At 44.2% G+C, this 19,233-nt stretch overlaps 2 protein-coding genes and 1 non-coding gene across 5 annotated transcripts; all 3 read right to left on the bottom strand.

Annotated features, from left to right (window-relative positions):
* Window positions 1-158: 158 nt before the first annotated feature.
* Window positions 159-11,386, bottom strand: LOC133063384 (olfactory receptor 1361-like). Of its 3 annotated transcripts, XM_061152688.1 has the most exons (3): window positions 10,893-11,386; window positions 5,493-5,639; window positions 159-4,693 (listed from the first exon to the last, which is right to left on the bottom strand). In XM_061152688.1, the coding sequence occupies exon 3, from the start codon at window positions 4,682-4,684 to the stop codon at window positions 3,746-3,748; it is 939 nt and encodes a 312-aa protein (XP_061008671.1). In that variant the 5' UTR covers window positions 4,685-4,693; window positions 5,493-5,639; window positions 10,893-11,386; the 3' UTR covers window positions 159-3,745. The 3 variants fall into 3 exon arrangements, with proteins under 3 accessions (XP_061008671.1, XP_061008669.1, XP_061008670.1); XM_061152686.1 differs by lacking the exon at window positions 5,493-5,639; XM_061152687.1 differs by lacking the exon at window positions 5,493-5,639 and having other exon boundaries at window positions 11,195-11,386.
* Window positions 11,387-11,643: 257 nt separating this feature from the next.
* LOC133064090 (U5 spliceosomal RNA) lies at window positions 11,644-11,759 on the bottom strand. The gene has a single exon (XR_009694566.1). It is a non-coding gene; the product is annotated as a U5 spliceosomal RNA (small nuclear RNA).
* Window positions 11,760-15,080: 3,321 nt separating this feature from the next.
* Window positions 15,081-17,050, bottom strand: LOC133063950 (olfactory receptor 1F1-like). Its single transcript, XM_061153884.1, has 2 exons — window positions 17,024-17,050; window positions 15,081-16,028 (listed from the first exon to the last, which is right to left on the bottom strand). Exons 1-2 carry the CDS (start codon window positions 17,048-17,050, stop codon window positions 15,081-15,083), a joined length of 975 nt encoding a protein of 324 aa, XP_061009867.1.
* Window positions 17,051-19,233: the final 2,183 nt, after the last annotated feature.

The following is a 19,233-nucleotide window of genomic DNA, read 5'->3' as shown; positions in this document are numbered from 1 at the left end:
GCACATAGAAATGTAACATCTGTGTAGCAATACAGTTAACAGTAACAGCAAAGAAGCTGGGTGTGAGTAAAGCTTTACAGGACTAAGGAAATGACCAGACACAGTAAGGTAATAATTATAAGATGTATTTAGTTTGTAACATTGATACAATATGTAAACCAATAATACATAACAATGCTTAAAATGTGGAAAGGGAATAAAACCATATAGAAGAAGCATTTTTGTATATAACAGGAATAAACATCACCAGATGGCCAACACCGAAAATCAGCCAAAATCTTTGCAGCCAAAGATGGAGAAGCTCTATACAGTCAGCAAAAACAAGACCTGGAACTGACTGTGGCTCAGATCATGAACTCCGTATTGCCAAATTCAGACTTAAACTGAAGAAAGTAGGGATAACCATTAGACCATTCAGGTATGACCTAAATCAAATCCCTTATGAATATACAGTGGAAGTGAGAAATAGATTTAAGGGACTAGATCTGATAGAGAGCCTGATGAACTATGGATGGAGGTTCATGACATTGTACAGGAGACAGGGATCAAGACCATCCCCATGGAAAAGAAATGCAAAAAGGCAAAATGGTTGTCTGAGGAGGCCTTACAAATAGCTGTGAAAAGAAGAGAAGCAAAAAGCAAAGGAGAAAGGGAAAGATACTCCCATTTGAATGCAGAGTTCCAAAGAATAGCCAGGAGAGATAAGAAAGCCTTCGTCAGCGATCAATGCAAAGAAATAGAGAAAAACAATAGAATGGGAAAGACTAGAGATCTCTTCAAGAAAATTAGAGATACCAAGGGAACATTTCATGCAAAAATGGGCTCAATAAAGGACAGAAATGGTATGGACCTAACAGAAGCAGAAGGTATTAAGAAGAGGTGGCAAGAATACACAGAAGAACTGTACAAAAAAGATCTTCATGACCCAGATAATCACAATGGTGTGATCACTCACCTAGAGCCAGACATGCTGGAATGTGAAGTCAAGTGGGCCTTAGAGAGCATCACTACGAACAAAGCTAGTAGATGTGATGGAATTCCAGTTGAGCTATTTCAAATCCTGAAAGATGATTCTGTGAAAGTGCTGTACTCAATATGCCAGCAAATTTGGAAAACTCAGCAGTGGCCACAGGACTGGAAAAGGTCAATTTTCATTCCAATCCCCAAGAAAGGCAATCCCAAAGAATGCTCAAACTACCGCACAATTGCACTCATCTCACATGCTAGTAAAGTAATGCTCAAAATTCTCCAAGCCAGGCTTCAGCAATACGTGAACCAAGAACTTCCAGATGTTTAAGGTGGTTTTAGAAAAGGCAGAGGAACCAGAGATCAAATTGCTAATATCTGCTGGATCATCGAAAAAGCAAGAGAGTTCCAGAAAAACATCTATTTCTGCTTTATTGACTACGCCAAAGCCTTCGACTGTGTGGATCACAATAAACTGTGGAAAATTCTGAAGATGGGAATACCAGACCACCTGACCTGCCTCTTGAGAAACCTGTGTGCAGGTCAGGAAGCAACAGTTAGAACTGGACATGGAACAACAGACTGGTTCCAAATAGGAAAAGGAGTACATCAAGGCTGTATATTGTCACCCTGCTTATTTAACTTATATGCAGAGTACATCATGAGACACGCTGGGCTGCAAGAAGCACAAACTGGAATTAAGATTGCCGGGAGAAATATCAATAACCTCAGATATGCAGATGACACCACCTTTATGGCAGAAACTGAAGAGGAACTAAAGAGCCTCTTGATGAAAGTGAAAGAGGAGAGCCAAAAAGTTGGCTTAAAGCTCAACATTCAGAAAACTAAGATCATGGCATCTGGTCCCATCACTCCATGGGAAATAGATGGGGAGACAGTGGAAACAGTGTCAGACTTTATTTTTTTGGGCTCCAAAATCACTGCAGATGGTGACTGCAGCCATGAAATTAAAAGACGCTTACTCCTTGGAAGGAAAGTTATGACCAACCTAGATAGCATATTAAAAAGCAGAGACATTCCTTTGCCAACAAAGGTCCGTCTGGTCAAGGCTATGGTTTTTCCAGTGGTCATGTATGGATGTGAGAGTTGGATTGTGAGGAAAGCTGAGTGCCGAAAAATTGATGCTTTTGAACTGTGGTGTTGGAGAAGACTCTTGAGAGTCCCTTGGACTGCAAGGAGATACAATCAGTCCATCCTAAAGGAGATCAGTCCTGGGTGTTCATTGGAAGGACTGATGCTGAAGCTGAAACTCCAATACTTTGGCCACCTCATGTGAAGAGTTGACTCATTGGAAAAGACCCTGATGCTGGGAGGGATTGGGGGCAGGAGGAGAAGGGGACGACAGAGGATGAGATGGCTGGATGGCATCACCGACTTGATGGGCATGAGTTTGAGTAAACTCCGGGAGTTTGTGATGGACAGGGAGGCCTGGCGTGCTGCGATTCATGGGGTCGCAAAGAGTCGGACACGACTGGGCGACTGAACTGAAACTGAAGCTAAAATAAATCTGACACTGATGATCAGTTAAACCTGGAGCAACCACTAAAAAAACACCCCAAAAAATATAGTAAAAAGAATTACTGGTGTTAAAATGCTACATTAGAAAATACAGAATAAATGCAAAAGAGCAGGAAAGACAAAAAAGGCACAAGAAAACAAAGTTAAGTGGTAGATATTAGTGTTAAAAGTGAATGGAGGACTTCGCTGGCAGTCAAGTGATTAAAACTGTGCTTTCAACGCAGGTGGCACGAGTTCGATCCCTAGTCAGGAAACAGATCCCACATGCTTCCCAGTACAGCCATAAAAAAAAAAAGTGAGTGGGTTAAAAATTCAACCAAAAGTCAGAGATCATTAAACTGGATTAAAAAACATGATCAAAGTATATGTTGTCTACAGGGTACACACTCTGGATTTAAAGACACATTGAATTCAAAGAAGGTTGCAAAGATGTCATGCAAACAGAAACCACAGAAGACCTGAATGGTTACAATATTAGACAAAATGTTACTCTAGATAAAAGGGATATCTTATAATGATAAAAGGATAAAACAAACATATAAAACAGATAAATATGACTATCTAATAGAGCACAAAAATACATGGAGCAAAGGTTGGGGATTTCTTTCAGACTTTGGAAGAACAGGTATTGTCCCTCTTATTACAAATAATTCTTGGATATATAGACTAAAAATGGAAAATGCTACCACTTATCCCTTTAGGCAAAAATACCAATACACAATTACAAAGTATATACAAAAATCATTATTATAAACAAAAATTGCCTTGGATTCAACTTCTGTCCATTTTCATAAAAGATATCATCTTAGCTCTGTGAAATTAAGGGGAACTGCCCTATTTTTTGTCTTTGTCCCTCACAATCGAGAGCATCCTTCTCAGTGATGTTTTAACCAGTTTCATCTATTTCTCAATGTTTTATTTTCTGCAATCATTTTCAAAATATAAAGTTGTACTTTTAAATAGTAAAACTTACTTTATGTTTTAATTCAGTAACAGGGTGATTAGCATGTTTATTTTGCTAGAGCAACCTGATGAAAATACAAAAGGAAAGGAAAATAAAATTTGTGGAGACTATTCAGAAACTTAGAAAGACTATTAAAAAATATAAGTGGAAGATCAGGATATAGGTTTCTAACATCAAGATTAAAAGACAAATTTTAAGTTTTGCATAATAAAAAAACAAGAATACAAATTTCTTAGAAATTAGTTCCCTCTGTGATTTTCTTAGCCCATTTGATTACTAAACAGAAAAAAATTTAATAGCAACCACTTTTCCAAGAGCCTTTTTTATGTCCTGGTTTCTCAGGCTGTAGATGAAGGGGTTCAGCATGGGCGTCACCACAGAGAACATCACAGCAGCTGCTACATCTGTCTCAGCTGCGTGGGAGGACAAAGGGTTGAAATACAGAAATATGATGGTGCTATAGAAGAGGAATACCACAGCCAGGTGGGAGCCACAGGTGGAGAAGGCTTTCCATCTCCCCTTTGCGGATGGGACTCTCAGGACAGCACAGGTGATAAGGACATATGATACCAGGATGCAAATAAATGGAGCGATCATTATTGGCCCTGCTTCAATTAGAATCATCAGCTCATTGAGGTGTGTGTCAGAGCAGGAGAGTTTGAGGAGAGGAGTCACATCACAGAAGAAGTGGGGGATGGCATTGTCTGCACAAAAGGAGAGTCGAGCCATCAGCAGGGTGTGCAAGAGCATATCCAGACTGGCAGTGACCCATGATCCAGTGACCAGCAGGGCACAGAGCTGGGGGGTCATCTTCGCTGAGTAGTGTAAGGGGTGGCATACAGCCACAAATCGGTCATAGGCCATCACAGCCAGGAGGAAATTGTCTATGTCCATGAACATGAAAACAAAGTACATCTGCGTGAGACACCCAGAGAAAGAGATGGTCTGGCTCCCGAGTACGTGGTTGGCCAGCACCTTGGGGACAGTGGTGGAGGAGAAGCAGGTGTCCACGAAGGACAGGTTGCAGAGGAAGAAGTACATGGGGACGTGGAGGCGGGAGTCCACGCTGATGGCCAGGAGGATGAGCAGGTTTCCCAGGACCGTGGCCAGGTACATGGTGAGGAAGAGCAGGAAGAGGAGCTGCTGCTGCTGGGGCTGCCTGGAGAGCCCCAGGAGGAGGAACTCAGAGACTCTCGACTGGTTCGCCTCTCCCATGGGGCCGGACTAAGATGCAGAGATGAGAAGCAGAGGTCAGAAACCTAGAAGCTAATGCTTTGGGTGCAATAATCAAAGCTCCAGCCATAGTTATGCTAATAAACCCTCTAAGGTTGCTCAAAGGCTTCCCAAGTGGCACTAGTGGTAAAGAACCCACCTGCCAATGCAGGAGACATAAGAGAAGCAGGTTCAATCCCTGGGTTGGCAAGATCCCCTGGAGGAGGAAACGGCAACCCACTCCAGTATTCTTGCCTGGAGAATACAATGGACAGAGAAGCCTGGGCTATTGTCCATGGGGTCACAAAGAGTCGGGCATGACTGAAGTGACTCCATGCACGCAGAGTTGCTCAGTCAGAATCTGCCCCTACCTGCCACACCCTCAACTTCCAACTCCCAGTCATAGATGATACTGGTCCCATTGGATTCATTTTTTTAATTATATCAAATATAACATAAAAATAATGCACAGCCCTCCCCTGCCGTTATGTGTGTCTCTATTAAGATTCCCAGTCTTTCTCCTACTTAGTAGTTCGTAGAGAGAAGAGAAACGGTTGGTATTGGGTTTATCTCAAGCTCCAGCTGAGGACAGCTACTATTCCCTGGATTTGGAAGATTTAACGAAGGAGGTCCTTCCAAAAACTTCACCCATTAATAAAGAAATATTTAGACTTGCCTGATGGTCCATTGGTTAAGATTCTGAGCTCCCACTACAGGGGTATGGGTTCAACCCCTGCTCAGGGGACTAAGATCCCACATGCTACACAGCGCAACCCAAAAGAGAAAGAAATGTTGACTGTTACCATCTTACCTGGAGAAGCTTGTGCTGTTGCCATCAAGTGTGCTTCACCTCTGAGGAACTGGCCAGGGTTCCTCTTTATTACAAGGTTTGGAAAGGCTTGGAAGGATAGGTAGGTCCTGAGCAGGTGAGGAGCAGAGTGTTCATGACCTCAGCTTTCTGTGCAGGAAGGATGTTGTTTGGAACGGGGAAGGGTTGGTCAGAGATGGTTTTTTACAGTAGCCTCCATGGCCACTGGGACCAGATTCCCTGAGAGCCTTATTAGAGACAAGCAGAAAGTAATTGTCCCACCTGTTTCCTGGTCCCTATGAGCCCACAATGAAAACAAAGTATATGATCTAACCTCAGGATCAGAACTGGAAGATCAGAACTGTCTGGGTGGAGAGGAGTCCCAGGGAAAATCCTCTGTAATTTCCAATTTCATCACCTTGCTGATCTGGGCTCATGCTTATGTATTTGACAATTCAGCTATTAAAAGGTCTTCTTCTTAGCTCAGCAAGTGGGGTTATTGCAGTGTTATCTGAGTGAGCCTCTTCTTCATCTAATATCAGGTCATTTACTGTGTAGAGCTAGTGATGTATTTGCAGATAGGGAAGCTGAGGTAGGGGAGAGTTGTGCTTCTTCCCATAAAGCATCTGATGTAAAGGATCAGCCTGGAGGGAGAGATGTAGCAGAGAGCACAACGTCCCATGATGGAGAAACCCCAGGCTCCTAGAACAGACTTCTGTGGGGATGTCTTCCCAGTGGACCACCCTTTGCTGGGGATGGTCATCAATCCATACTCACAGGAGCGTGGGCTCCAGCAGCCTAATTTAGAGTCCACCATCTCCTCCCAGTGAGGATTCGTGATGGATTTGGGAATTTTGCACTGATGCTAAGGACCTGTGGGTCATTCCCAGCATGACTTGGTCTGGATGGAGAAATCCAGAAGCTTGCAACTCTCTCCTGTCTGCCTCATAGATGGAGAAGCAACAATCTATGCAGAAAAGCAAAAAAACAAAAAACTAAAAAAGCACACAGGAACAGCAATGAGCTGGAGAGAATATTAGTGGCCACCCTGTTCAGAGTTCAAGACCTTTCCTTTTTTTTTTTTTTATATTTCTTTGTTTAAATATGTCTTTCTTTGTGCGTGCTCAGTTGTGTCCAACTCTTTGTGACCTCATGGACTGTAGCCCATCAGGCTCCTCTGTCCATGGGATTCTCCAGGCAATACAACTACAGCAGGTTGCCATTCCCTACTCCAGGGAATTCCCTGGTGGCTCAGATGGTAAAGAATCTGCCTCCAGTGAGGGAGACCTGGGTCTGATCCCTGGGTTGGGAAGATCCCCTGGAGGAGGGCATGGCAACCCACTGCAGTATTCTTTCCTGGAGAATCCCCATGGCAGAGGATCCTGGCAGCCTACAGTCCATGAGGTTGCAAAGAGTCGGACAAGACTGAGTGACTAAACACAGCACATTCCAGGGCATCTTCCGGACCCAGGGGTCAAACCTCCCTTGGCAGGCAGGTTCTTTACCAGTAGCGCTACCCAGGAAGCCCCTAATATTTGTTTATGTGGCTATGCCCAGTCTTAGTTGCAGCATGTGGGATCTAGTTCCCTGACCTGAGCCCCCTGCATTTGAAGTCTTAGCCACTGAACCACCAGGGAAGTCCCTCAAGTCCTTTTCTGATGGTTGAGTACTGTGGCCTCACTCACAGTTCTTAGGTGAAAATAACAGAGTCTCGGCAATTAAGCAGAAAAAGATCTCTTGAAACTGATAATTCTTATTTAAAAACACAGAGCAACTGGAAAAGCAGGCTCAGGAGGTCACATGGCAGCTAGAGTGGCCCAGATCATCCATAGCACAGGCTGGATTAGCGGGTTTATCCCAGCATAAACCTCACAGCTCATGACTCTGACACAGCTAGCCCTGGGCACAAGTTGCCACCAGAAGCGCGGTTGCCCAGCAATCCCTCTTTGCTGCAATAGCTGCCACTGCTAGAAAAATCTCCTCCTTGCTCCCTTTGTGTCAAAGGCTGACTCAGGATATCTAATGGGTCCGCACGTGCCCACAGCTTAGCTCCTAGAGGGCTGGGATAGAAGTGATTCAGAATTTCCTGTGACACAGGAAGAAGTAGGCTTTTCTTCCCCACCAGAATGACACAGTAGGTATTATTACCTAAGCTTTGGAAGGGGTCACAGAAGTTGGGAAGCCAAAGAAGTAAGATAAACTCCCATCGGAATCCATCCTCCCAGCTGTATATTAACACACACTCCTCTCATCTACTTACCTTCAATAGAGAAATTCTCTGGTCTAACATAATAAAAGTATCCTTCTCACCACAGAAGAACATGAGTTACTGTATCCAGGAGCCAAACTAAGATCTTCCCTCCTCCAATCTGATCCCATTATGACTTTCTATAACTTCTGAATCAAATTTGAAAGCTAAGCAATATCTACATGTCCTACATACATGTAAAACAGAAGGAGGGAGAGAAAAGAAGAAAGCTAACTAGCTCAAGAGATAAAATATAAACAGAAAGAAATATGACTGAATGATATAATATTCATTTCCATAAGTAGCCTTGAATGATTAATTGATATCAATAGTTTCCTTTATCCACAATCTTTAAAATTTATTTATTTATTTATTTATTATTTTTTATTTATTTATGTTTATTTTTTTGACTGGGCTGGGTCTTCATTGCTGCAAGCGGGGACTACTCTCTAGTTGCAGTGCACTGGCTTCCTGCTGTGGTGGCTTCTCTTGTTATGGAGCACAGGTTCTAAAGTGTGGGCTTCAGTAGTCGTGGCAAACCAGCTTAGTTGTTCCGTGGCAAATGAAGTCTCCCCGGTCCAGGGATTGAACTCATGCCTCCTGCATTGGCAGGGGGATTCTTAACCAGTGACCCACCTGGGAAGTCTCCCTTATCCACAATCGAATTCATGTTCCCTTTATCTTTAGCCAGCATCTCAGCTACTCAAAGTTTAAAAAAAAAATCTGAATAGTAGCCTAAATTCTCATGTCTGAGAGATCTGACCTTCTTATGATCTTGCCCATATAAGACTCTCCTAGTCTTTTATTAACTCCCATCACAAGACATGGCAATTCCAGAATCTCTCAGGGAGATCTTTCCACCCATAATCCTCTCTGCTACCACTATGCAGCAGAAAAACTACTTTCCATAGATAGTCAAACTCATAACAATATTAGAATCTCCTTTTGTTCAGTTTATCCAGTAGCAAAAGGAGCCCAAATTGGCCAGCAGGAAGTCTCTTCAGAGCCCAGTACTGCTGGGGTAAAAAGCAAATTGTTGCAAGTACATCATGAGGTATTACAAAAAGTGCTGCCTACTTCTACCTCTTGTTTCCTTGCCCCATAAATTGCTACCTGGGAGAAAGTTTAGCATATATTGTCCACTGGTATGAAACTTATACTGTATTCTATAAAATAGCACCCTAATCTTACAGGGTAATCTGTGTGCTCAGTCGAATTGGACACGACTTTACATCCCCATGGGCTGCAGCCTGCCCGGCTCCTCTGTCCATAGAATTTTCCAGGCAAGAATACTGGAGTGGGTTGCCATTTCCTCTTCCAAAAAATCTCCCCAACCCAGGAATTGAACCCATGTCTCCTGCACTGGCAGGCAGGTTCTTTACCACCAAGCCACCTGGTCACCTCAACTGGGATCAAAACTGAGTCTTTAAAAGACCATTTCTCTATTCCTAAGGTCAACTGTTCCTGGTAATGGTGTAGAAGTAAACACCAAAGAATCCCATGGACACCAGCCTTATCCTTTGTGTTAGTTATCTGTTGTCAAGTAACAAGTTATACCAAAACTTTGCAACTTAAAACAATAAACATTTATATCACACAGTTTCTATAGGTCATGAATCCAGTAATGGTTTAGCGGAATGGTTCAGGAGCAGGGCCTCTCGTGAGACTGCAGTTACCTGCAGGCGCTCAGTCATCCGAAAGCTTGACTATGGTGGAGGATAAGTGTCCAAGATGGCTTGCTCATACATTGCTATTGGCAGGAAGCCTCAGTTCCTCCTGTGGAGTTCTCTAGGGAAATAACTTGGTATGTCCTTGCAACAGAGAAGCTCGTTTCCCCCTGAGCAAGTGATTCAAGACAGCAGCATAGAAGCCACAGTATCTTTAATGACTGAGCTCTAGAAGTCACCCAGCATCATTTCCATAATACCCTATAACTCACACAGTGCTACAGACCAAATGTTTGTGTCCCAGCAAAATTTGTATAGTGAAATCCTAATCCCCAGGTGATGGAGCCTTTGGAAGGTGATTAGCTCATGAGGGCAAGGCTTCCCAAGGGGATCAGTACCCTTCTAAGAGGCCTGAGACGGCTCCCTTGTCCCTTCCACCATAAGTGGTAGAACTGCCATCTGTGACCCAGGAAGTGTGCTCTCACCACACAACAAATGTGCCAGCATCTTGATTTTAGACTTTTTAGCCTCCAGAACTGTGAAAAATAAATTTTGTTTAAAAGAAATGTATTGGTTGCACCAGATCTTAACTGCATTATGTGGGGTCGGTTGAGGCATTTGAACTCTTAGTTGCAGCATGTGGGATCTAGTTCCCTGACCAGGGATTGAACCCCAGCACCCTGCATTGAGAGCTTGTGGAGTCTTAACCACTGAACCACCAGGGAAGTTCCCCAAATAAATTTCTGTTATGTACAAGCTACCCAGTCCATGGTATTTTGTTACAGAAGCCCAAATACATTTAGAGATAAATCAGCCCAATTCACTGTGTGAAGAGATTACACAAGACTAGGATTGCCCAGGACTATCCTGAAAACTGGCTACCACATTCCTTTTATTATTATAAAGTGAGTTCCTTGGTTAGAAACGATGTTGGTGGGATGCCAAGTTGATGAATACATTCATTCATCCCTAACACATATGCTATCAGTCTTTCGACCTCAGGCTGATTAAGCATGTTCTCCTGTACATATGTTTCCCTTTCCTGAGTGCTTCTGCACATTCCCAAATAAGCATGCTCACCATAAGTTGTCTATTTATATCACCCCTCACCATCACTTTCCTTATGTCATCTTAATTAAGTAGTAGGTGATGCCTGGGATGTCATAAAGATCCTGAGGCTGACTTACCAGGCTCAAATCTTAACATCTCCTTTAGATCTGCAGTAGAGGCCATCGACTGCAGAAGCAATTGTATACATCAACACTGCCTCCTAGACTAGAAATCTCGGGAAGCCGAGGGCAGCGATTCTCAAGCATTAACGTGCACAGAAATCATCTAGAATGTTTATAAAGTGAAGCTTCTGACAGGAAGTCTGGGATGGAGCCTGAGCTTAGGCATTCCTCACAATCACCCAGGCAGTGACGCCGGGTCCTCGAATCACACTGGGCAGTAGCAAGCCCTCAGCAATGGAGTAAAAGGAGCCCTTACCCTCAATAGGGTACACTGGTTTTTGCGATGCTGGCTTCCCAGTCCACCTCGCCTTTTGAAAGGACATCCAGATTGGAACTCAGGCGTTGACTTCCTACAGTTTCGGGCTCTGGCAGCAGGAGACAGGAATCCTGAACACCTCGTGACCCACATCCTAACCGGGAACGCCAGAGACATAGAGCAGGACCGGGACTAGGTGACATGTGGAAGGATCATGGGATCCGCCAGTTGCCCAGATTTGGCAGGCACCAACCCCAGAGGGCCTCTTTACAGCATTTTGGGGTCAAGGCAGAACCACTTACTACATCGCTGAACATCCACTCCACACCGGAGGTTCCAGCCCGCGGTACTTCCGGTGAAAGAATCGGTCGCACTTTCCCAAGGAGACCGCGCAGAGCTGAGACTCCGCCTCCCGCCTTTCTAATTGGGCAGGAACATTTGGGTGCGGAGCGGCAAGGGGCGGGGCAAGGCTAGCCGGTCCACGCAGCCTCTGACGGGCCCAGTCGAGGGCCTGTTCAGTGCTTCCGGGAAGAAGTCCCGCCTTGTCCGCGCTTCCTGCGCTGCGCATGCGCCTGAGGGTCGCGCGTAGGGACGTCCTCTAAAGGGCCGTCCTCTAAAGGGCCGCAGCCGCCTTACACCAAGGCGGGGTGGGGGGCTGGAGAGACAAAGCTCCCGGGACCCCCCCAAAGCTTAACGTCCTTAAAGCGTATTTCAGTGCAGTGGAGTTTTTGTTGTTTTCTTGTGTTTTTTTAGCCTTGCAAGTGCAGGGCCTCAAAAAGTTGGGTAAAAACCCAGAATTGTTCTTCTCCACAGAAATCTTTAATAAAAGGCGAAAGAGTTATATGATCTGAAAAGAAACCAGAGTATCGATGCAGTGTTTTTTCAAAGCAAAATTAATGCAAAAAAGTCTTGGAACAAAATATCAAAGTTTAAAGACAAGATCAGTAAATACTTTAGAGCTTCCGTTGATCAAGAGAAACTATCTAAGATGGCAATTCTCTCTTGAAACCGAAATAGGAAATGAACTAGATTTTGAAAATATTATTGATGTTTGAGTCCACTAAACTTAGTGTCAAATATACACACCAACCAGACATTAGTTAAAGTGGTGAAGCTGATGCTGTTCAGTACAGTGATCTACCCCTTGTCCTTAGGGGGGGTATGAGCCAAGACCCCCAGTGAATACCTGAAACTATGGATCTACCGAACCCTATATATAGTGTTTTTTCTTGTACTAACATAATTGTGATACAGTTTAACTTATAAAGTAGGCACAATAAGACATTAACAATAAAAATTAATAAAATAGAACAATTATTATGATATACTGTAATAAATGGAGAAGGAAATGGCAACCCACTCCAGTATTGTTGCCTGAAAAATTCCATTGACAGAGGAACCTGGCAGTCTATAGTCCACCGGGTTGCAAAGAGTCCAACATGCCTGAGCAACTAACCACACACTGTAGTAAAATTACGTGAATATTGCCTCTCTCAAAATATCATGTACAAATGAAATGCCATTCCGTCTTAACTAAGCACTCATTACACACAATGGCTGTAATTTTTGCACTTTGGAGTGCAACAGCAAAACTTGCACAAATTTCTTCTTCACAATTTCAAAAAAGATTGTTACCATAGATCTTAGCAATCTCAGCATCCTTTTTCATCCTTTCCTTATCAGGTTGAAAACTTCCATCTTTTTACTTAAAAGAAGCACTTTATGGCTTCTCTTTGGCGAATCTGAATTTCCAGAATCACTACTCTTGTGCTTTGAGGCTGTTAATAAGTAAAATAAGGGGTGATTTGAACACAAGCACTGCAATACCATGACAGTTGACCTGAAAACCCAGAGAACTGCTAAGTGACTAACGGTCACGATGTGCTGGCTGCTGCTGCTGCTGCTGCTAAGTCACTTCAGTCGTGTTCGACTCTGTGCGACCCCATAGATGGCAGCCCACCAGGCTCCCCCGTCCCTGGGATTCTCCAGGCAAGAACACTGGAGCGGGTTGCCATTTCCTTCTCCAATGCATGAAAGTGAAAAGTGAAAATGAAGTCGCTCAGTTGTGTCCGACCCTTAGCGACCCCATGGACCGGAGCCTACCAGGCTCCTCCTTCCATGGAAGTTTCCAAGCAAGAGTACTGGAGTGGGTTGCCATTTCCTTCTCCGGATGTGCTGGAGGAAAAGATAATTCATGTCCTGAGCTGGACAGAGCAGAGGGGGCATTAAATTCCATCAGGCTACTCATAATCGTGTGAAACTGAGAATGTATGAATTGTTTATTTCTGGAATTTTTCATTTAATATTTTTCAAATCACAGTTGACCATGAGTAACTAAAACTGCAGAAAGTGAAACTGTGAATAAGGGGGGGAGAAGGCAGTAGTGTACTGACAGCAAGGGAAGAGGCTAAGCACAGTTTCTGCAGAAGTTCTTGGGCCTTTTGAAGGGAAATGAGGGAGTCAGGAGAGAGGATGGTGGGGGCTCCAGGAGAGAGAAGTGAAAAATTACAGAAACAGGACAAGAGGCTTAACTTTTGTAAAAATGTTTTGGAAAAAATTAACCATTAAAAACTACAATAAAACATGTTTATAGGCTTCCATAATGCTTGAAAGGTGGTGGCAGTCTGAGTCAAGCCCATCAACTCCTTCAGGAAACTTTCTCATCTACCTCTCCAGTGACTTCCCCATACTGATTCAGTCATATAATCATTTATTCAGGCAAATAATAATTGTAGAGCAACCACTACATGCCAATTGGAAAAAAAAACTGGTCCTTGCACTCATGGAGATACAGTCTAACTGAGGTAGGGAGCATGAGAAGAAAAACACAAAATAATTACTTCAAGGAAATTGATTTAAGCTACTTACTCATTCTTCATGAAACGTGCTACACTTTACATGAACCAGAGCCAGTGCCCAATGCTGAGTGTACAAATGAAATGCCATTCTGTCTTCACTAAGCACTCATTATACACAATGGCTGCAATTTTTGCACTTTGGAGTGCAACACCAAAACTTGCATAAATTTCTTACCTCTTCACAATTTCAAAAAAAGATGACCCAATCCTTACTGCCAGAATGGAAGACCCAAGAAGAATGCAAAAAACTGCAGAAGACGGTTGTACTGGAAAAGGCAAGCAATTCTGTGGGGATACCATATTAGATTCCAAGGGCTGCCGTAACAAAGTGCCACAAACTAGATGGCTTTAAACAACAGAAATTTATCTCACAGCTCTGGAGCCTAGAAGTCCAAAATCCAGGTGCTGGCAAGGTTGATTCCTTCTGGAGGTTCTGAGGGAGAATTCATTCTACCTTCTGTGGCTGCAGCAATCCTGGGGATCCTTAGGTTGCTTATTGCCAGCAATCCAGATGGTGCTTGGTAAATGCATCACTCCAGTCACTATAGCTGATTGCCAACTGAGAAAGTACATTGGGGTTCCCTGGCGGTCTAGTGGTTAAGAATACACCTTCAAGCAAGGGACAATGGTTTGATTGCTGGTCCAGAAAGATCCCACATGCCACAGAGAAACAAAGCTCATGTGCCACAACTACTGAGCCAGCACACCTAGAGCCTCAGCTCTGCAGCAAGAGAAGCCACTGCAGTGAGAAGTCCACACACCACAATAAAGAGTAGCCCCTGCTCGCCACAACTAGAGAAAGCCCAACCGCAGTAAGGAAGACCAACCACAGCCAAAAACTAAATAAATAAAACTTTTTTTTTAAGTGCATTAGAACCCCTAGGGAAACTTTAGGTGGGGGAATTACTAATGCCCAAGTCCAAGCACAAAGATATTAATTTAATTGGTAAAGGTTTAGTCCAGCATTAGTATACATACTTTCAAAACTTCACAGCTGATAATATCATACATCCAAGATTGAAAACCAATAGTGGTTTCTGAGAACATTTCCAGAAGGGAAATGCAAAAATATTTGTTATGTGTAACTTTTTAAAGTAATCACTTAGAAAGGAAAACTTGACCTTTATGCAAAGTAATTTAAAATACAGTAACTAGAAGTAAATGCAAATAACCTGTTCAAAGGGTTGTACTTAAGTCCCAGGTCATTGATAAGTATCGGCTGAGAGTATTTCTTTATTCTGAGTTCTTTGTAGGCACTGACAGATTGCTACATTTCAGTGAATTGGCAAAGATTTACACAACTGCCAATGAAAGATCTATGGTACCATCATCAAGAAGAGCATGCTTTCCTGCCAATCACTTTTTGCAAGGCCCCTTTCAAGTCCCTGTTCCTCAGGCTGTAGATGAAAGGATTCAGCATGGGGGTCACCACTGTGTACATCACAGTAGCTGCAGTGTCCTTCTCAGAAGAATGTGAGGATGAAGGGTTGAAATACACAGCAATGATGGTGCCATAGAAGAGGGAAACCACAGCCAGGTGGGAGCCACAGGTGGAGAAGGCTTTCCATCTCCCCTTTGTGGATGGGACTCTCAGGACAGCACAGGTGATAAGGACATATGAAGCCAGGATGCAAACGAACGGGGTGATCATGATCAGGGCACCCTCAGTCAGAATCATCACCTCATTGAGGTGTGTGTCAGAGCAGGAGAGTTTGAGGAGGGGAGTCACATCACAGAAGAAGTGGGGGATGGCATTGTCTGCACAGAAGGAGAGTCGAGCCATCAGCAGGGTGTGCAACAGGGCATTCAAGCTGGCAGTGACCCATGATCCAGTGACCAGCAGGGCACAGAGCTGGTGGGTCATCTTTGCTGAATAGTGTAAGGGATGGCATACAGCCACAAAGCGGTCATAGGCCATCACAGCCAGGAGGAAATTGTCCATGTCAGCAAACTCAAAGAGAAAATACATCTGCGTGAGGCAGCCAGAGAAGGAGATGGTCTGGCTCCCGAGTACGTGGTTGGCCAGCACCTTGGGGACAGTAGTGGAGGAGAAGCAGGTGTCCACGAAGGACAGGTTGCAGAGGAAGAAGTACATGGGGACGTGGAGACGGGAGTCCACGCTGATGGCCAGGAGGATGAGCAGGTTTCCCAGGACCGTGGCCAGGTACATGGTGAGGAAGAGCAGGAAGAGGAGCTGCTGCTGCTGGGGCTGCCTGGAGAGCCCCAGGAGGAGGAACTCAGAGACTCGCGACTGGTTTGCCCCTCTTATAGGCTGAATCTGGGTGAACAGAGAACAGCGAGATCAGAAACCCAGACAAGGAAGGTCAATAGCTGCGAAATCAGGCTCCAGGCAGGATCACATTTGCAAATCAGTTAATAGATTTGCTACTCCCGTTGTGTCCACCCCACCTACGCTCCCGATCTCCAACACTCAGTTCTGATGTCTTCCATATTGGACTCACTGATTTTTTTTTTTTTTTTGGACTCACTGATTCTTATGTTATTAGAATCCCATGGACAGAGGAGCCTGACGGGCTACAGTCCACGGGGTCGCAAAGAGTCGGACACGACTGAGCGCCTAAAACTTTAGGGTCGCCCTCGTGTGGCTGCTTTGGGGAATGACAGTCTTTGCTGACTGGTCTGAAGAGCCGTGAATAGAACAACCAGCTGCTTGTTTAGCCGCTAAGCCATGCCCAGCTCTTTGCGACCCCATGGACTATCGCTCGCCAGGCTCCTCAATCCATGGAATTCTCTAGGCAAGAATACTTGAGTGGATTGCCATTTCCTCCTCCAGGGGATCTTCCCCGAACCAGGGATCCAACCCGCATCTCCTGCATTGGCAGGCATTGCCAGGCAGATTCTTTACCACTGAGGCACCAGGGAAGCTGATGAGCAATCAGCTGATGGTGTATTACTATCATGAAAATACCATTGCTTTCTCCCCTGCACTTTATTGAGGATTTATTGAGGCATAATTGACGAAATTTTTATTTAAAAATCTGAAAAACGGGCAAGCTTCTACACAGCATGACTCTCTGACTATGTGGTCTCTGCATAAATGCTTCAGTTCTTCCCCTACCCACCTAACTCATACATGGCTCTTAAAGAAACAAGAGGAACGGTTGATCATTACTGGATTCATCTTGAGTGACACCTGATGGACTCATCACCTCCTACTATTAACTTCCTCTATCTGGAAGAAATAGCAGAGGAGGTTCCTTTAAAAATTCCCTGTCTTAATAGATATCAATGTCTTCACTGCTGTATTCTTACCTGGGGGAGGTTGGTGCTTATTGCCATCAAGCGTTCTTCACGTCTGGATAAGTGGTCATCAGTGCTTCTATCCATTGTGAGGGTTAGAATGTCTTGGAAACACAGGCAGGTACTGTGAGTGAGGAGCAGGGGTTCATGGTCCTAGTCCCCTGGGCAGGAAAAATATTTGGGGCAATCACGGAGCAGGTGTTTGTAAGAACTTCACAGCCATTGGGACCAAATTCCCGAAGAGCCTCATTAGAGAGAAGAACAAGGACTTAATAACTGAATCTCTCCATCTACAGGCAGAGGCCCAGATCAGCCAGGTCCCAGGTTTGAGGTCCCAGGGAATTTTGTCTGGGATTTATCGCCATAGTGCTGGCTTCATTTCTAATATCTTCAAGTTTTGACTCAAGAGTGACATCTAAACCTTAGATAATACTTTTTACCATCATTGTTTGGTACAAAGGGGCCAAATAGTAGGCAAGACGGTTATTAAGTATGCAGTGCCATTGTGTCTTTAAAAAAATGTACATACCTTACTTTATTAAAAAAAATTTATACATTTATTAATTTTCGACTGTGCTTGGTCTTCGTTGCTGTGTGGGCTTTTTTCTAGTTGGAGCAAGTGGGGGCCACTCTCTAGTTGCGGTGTGCAGCTTCTCACTGCGGCGGCTTCTCTTGTTGCAGAGCATGCGCTCTAGAGCAGAGGCTCAGTAGTCGCGACACACAGGCTTAGTTGCTCCGCAGCATGTGGGATCTTCCCAGTCCAGGGATCAAACTGTGTCTCCTTCATTGGCAGGCAGATTCTTTACCACTGAACCACCAGGGAAGCCCCATACCTTACTTTAAAAATACTTTTTATTTTTGCCAAAGAAGTGCTAACCATTATCTGAGTCTTCAGAGAGTCAGAATCTTTTGCAGTAGTAACATCAAAGATTACTGATGATATGTCACTATAAAACCATCATAATAATGAAAAAGTTTCACATATTGCAAGAATTACCAAAGTAGGACAGAGACACAAAGTGAGCACATGTTTGTGGGGAGATGGCAGTTTGACATAGAGTTGCCACCAACTTTCAATTTGTAAAAAAAAAAAAAAGAAAAAAAAGTGCAGTAACTATGTGGCACAACAGAATGAAGCATGCCTGTGTTACTCCCAGCAGGAGCAGGAGCCAGAGTACCTGCATTTTTTTTTTTATTCTAATAAAACTTTATTTTTTCAAACACAGCCACAGAGGCAGGACCTCATGTTGAACACACACAGACTTATGGAATTTTTTTTAATATAAAACAAAGTTTACAAAAAATTTTTTTCCACTTCTTATATTTGTAATCCCATTAGCACAGGGACTTTGGCAGCAGGTGGGGGTGAAGGGCAGCTGGAGCTGCCAGTGGGCATCACCGGGCACAGGAGGAGAGCGCCAGCCTAGGAGTGGCTTCACTCACACCCGCAGGAATGCTCACCTACTGATCAGCCACACCACACGCACAACACAGATGCAGATGTCTACCCAGGGTCAACCACTGCAGAGGTGTGTCCCACTCTGGGTAAGCCCAATATGTGAAAATCCAAATTGTCAAAACAGCTAAAGTAGAGGGAGGTTGCTTGCTTTACAAAAGAAGCAATCACAGGCTGCTTTTAAATGGTCAGCAGTCCAAATGCTTTGAAAAATAGCATTTGGTTTATACAGAACTGTTGGAACAGATCTACCATGTAAAGCAAAATAAACCACTTCTCGAAAAGGCTTGTCCAAGGACCACAGGTACTTAGATTAGGAAGCAAAACAATAGCTCCAGCTAGTTTAACTTTCCAAATCTTAAAGTAATGGAATTCAAATATGGCATCTATAGACCTTCTCCCTTAGGGATGGTGCCCTAGGGCTTTGAGGAAGCCAGGGTGGAGGCAGAAATTATTGCCCTCACTTCTTCAGCTTTGGGCCTGCAGAGAACCCCCTGACATTACCAGTGGCCTATTGTAAGCTGGCACAATCTGCAGCAGAGAGCCCAGGGATGAGGATGCCCCAGGAGGAAAAGAAGCTGGCACCAGGGAAATTATGGCCTAAAGAGGGAGAACAGCCAAGGGAGGGATAAAACCAAGGAGGGGCAACTCTTGGGCTCACAGTTTCCTTGGATTCTCCAGAGAACCTCTCTCAGGCCCCTACAGACCTGGTAGCTCACTGGTAACTCATGCTAACTAGCAGGTGAAGGGAAGGAGTCCTGGAGGG

Source organism: Dama dama, chromosome 10 (assembly GCF_033118175.1).
Source record: "Dama dama isolate Ldn47 chromosome 10, ASM3311817v1, whole genome shotgun sequence".
In the NCBI taxonomy this organism is placed as follows: domain Eukaryota; kingdom Metazoa; phylum Chordata; class Mammalia; order Artiodactyla; family Cervidae; genus Dama; species Dama dama.
The sequence above is the reverse complement of the archived record's forward strand: the minus strand, read 5'-3'. Positions and strand labels throughout refer to the sequence as shown.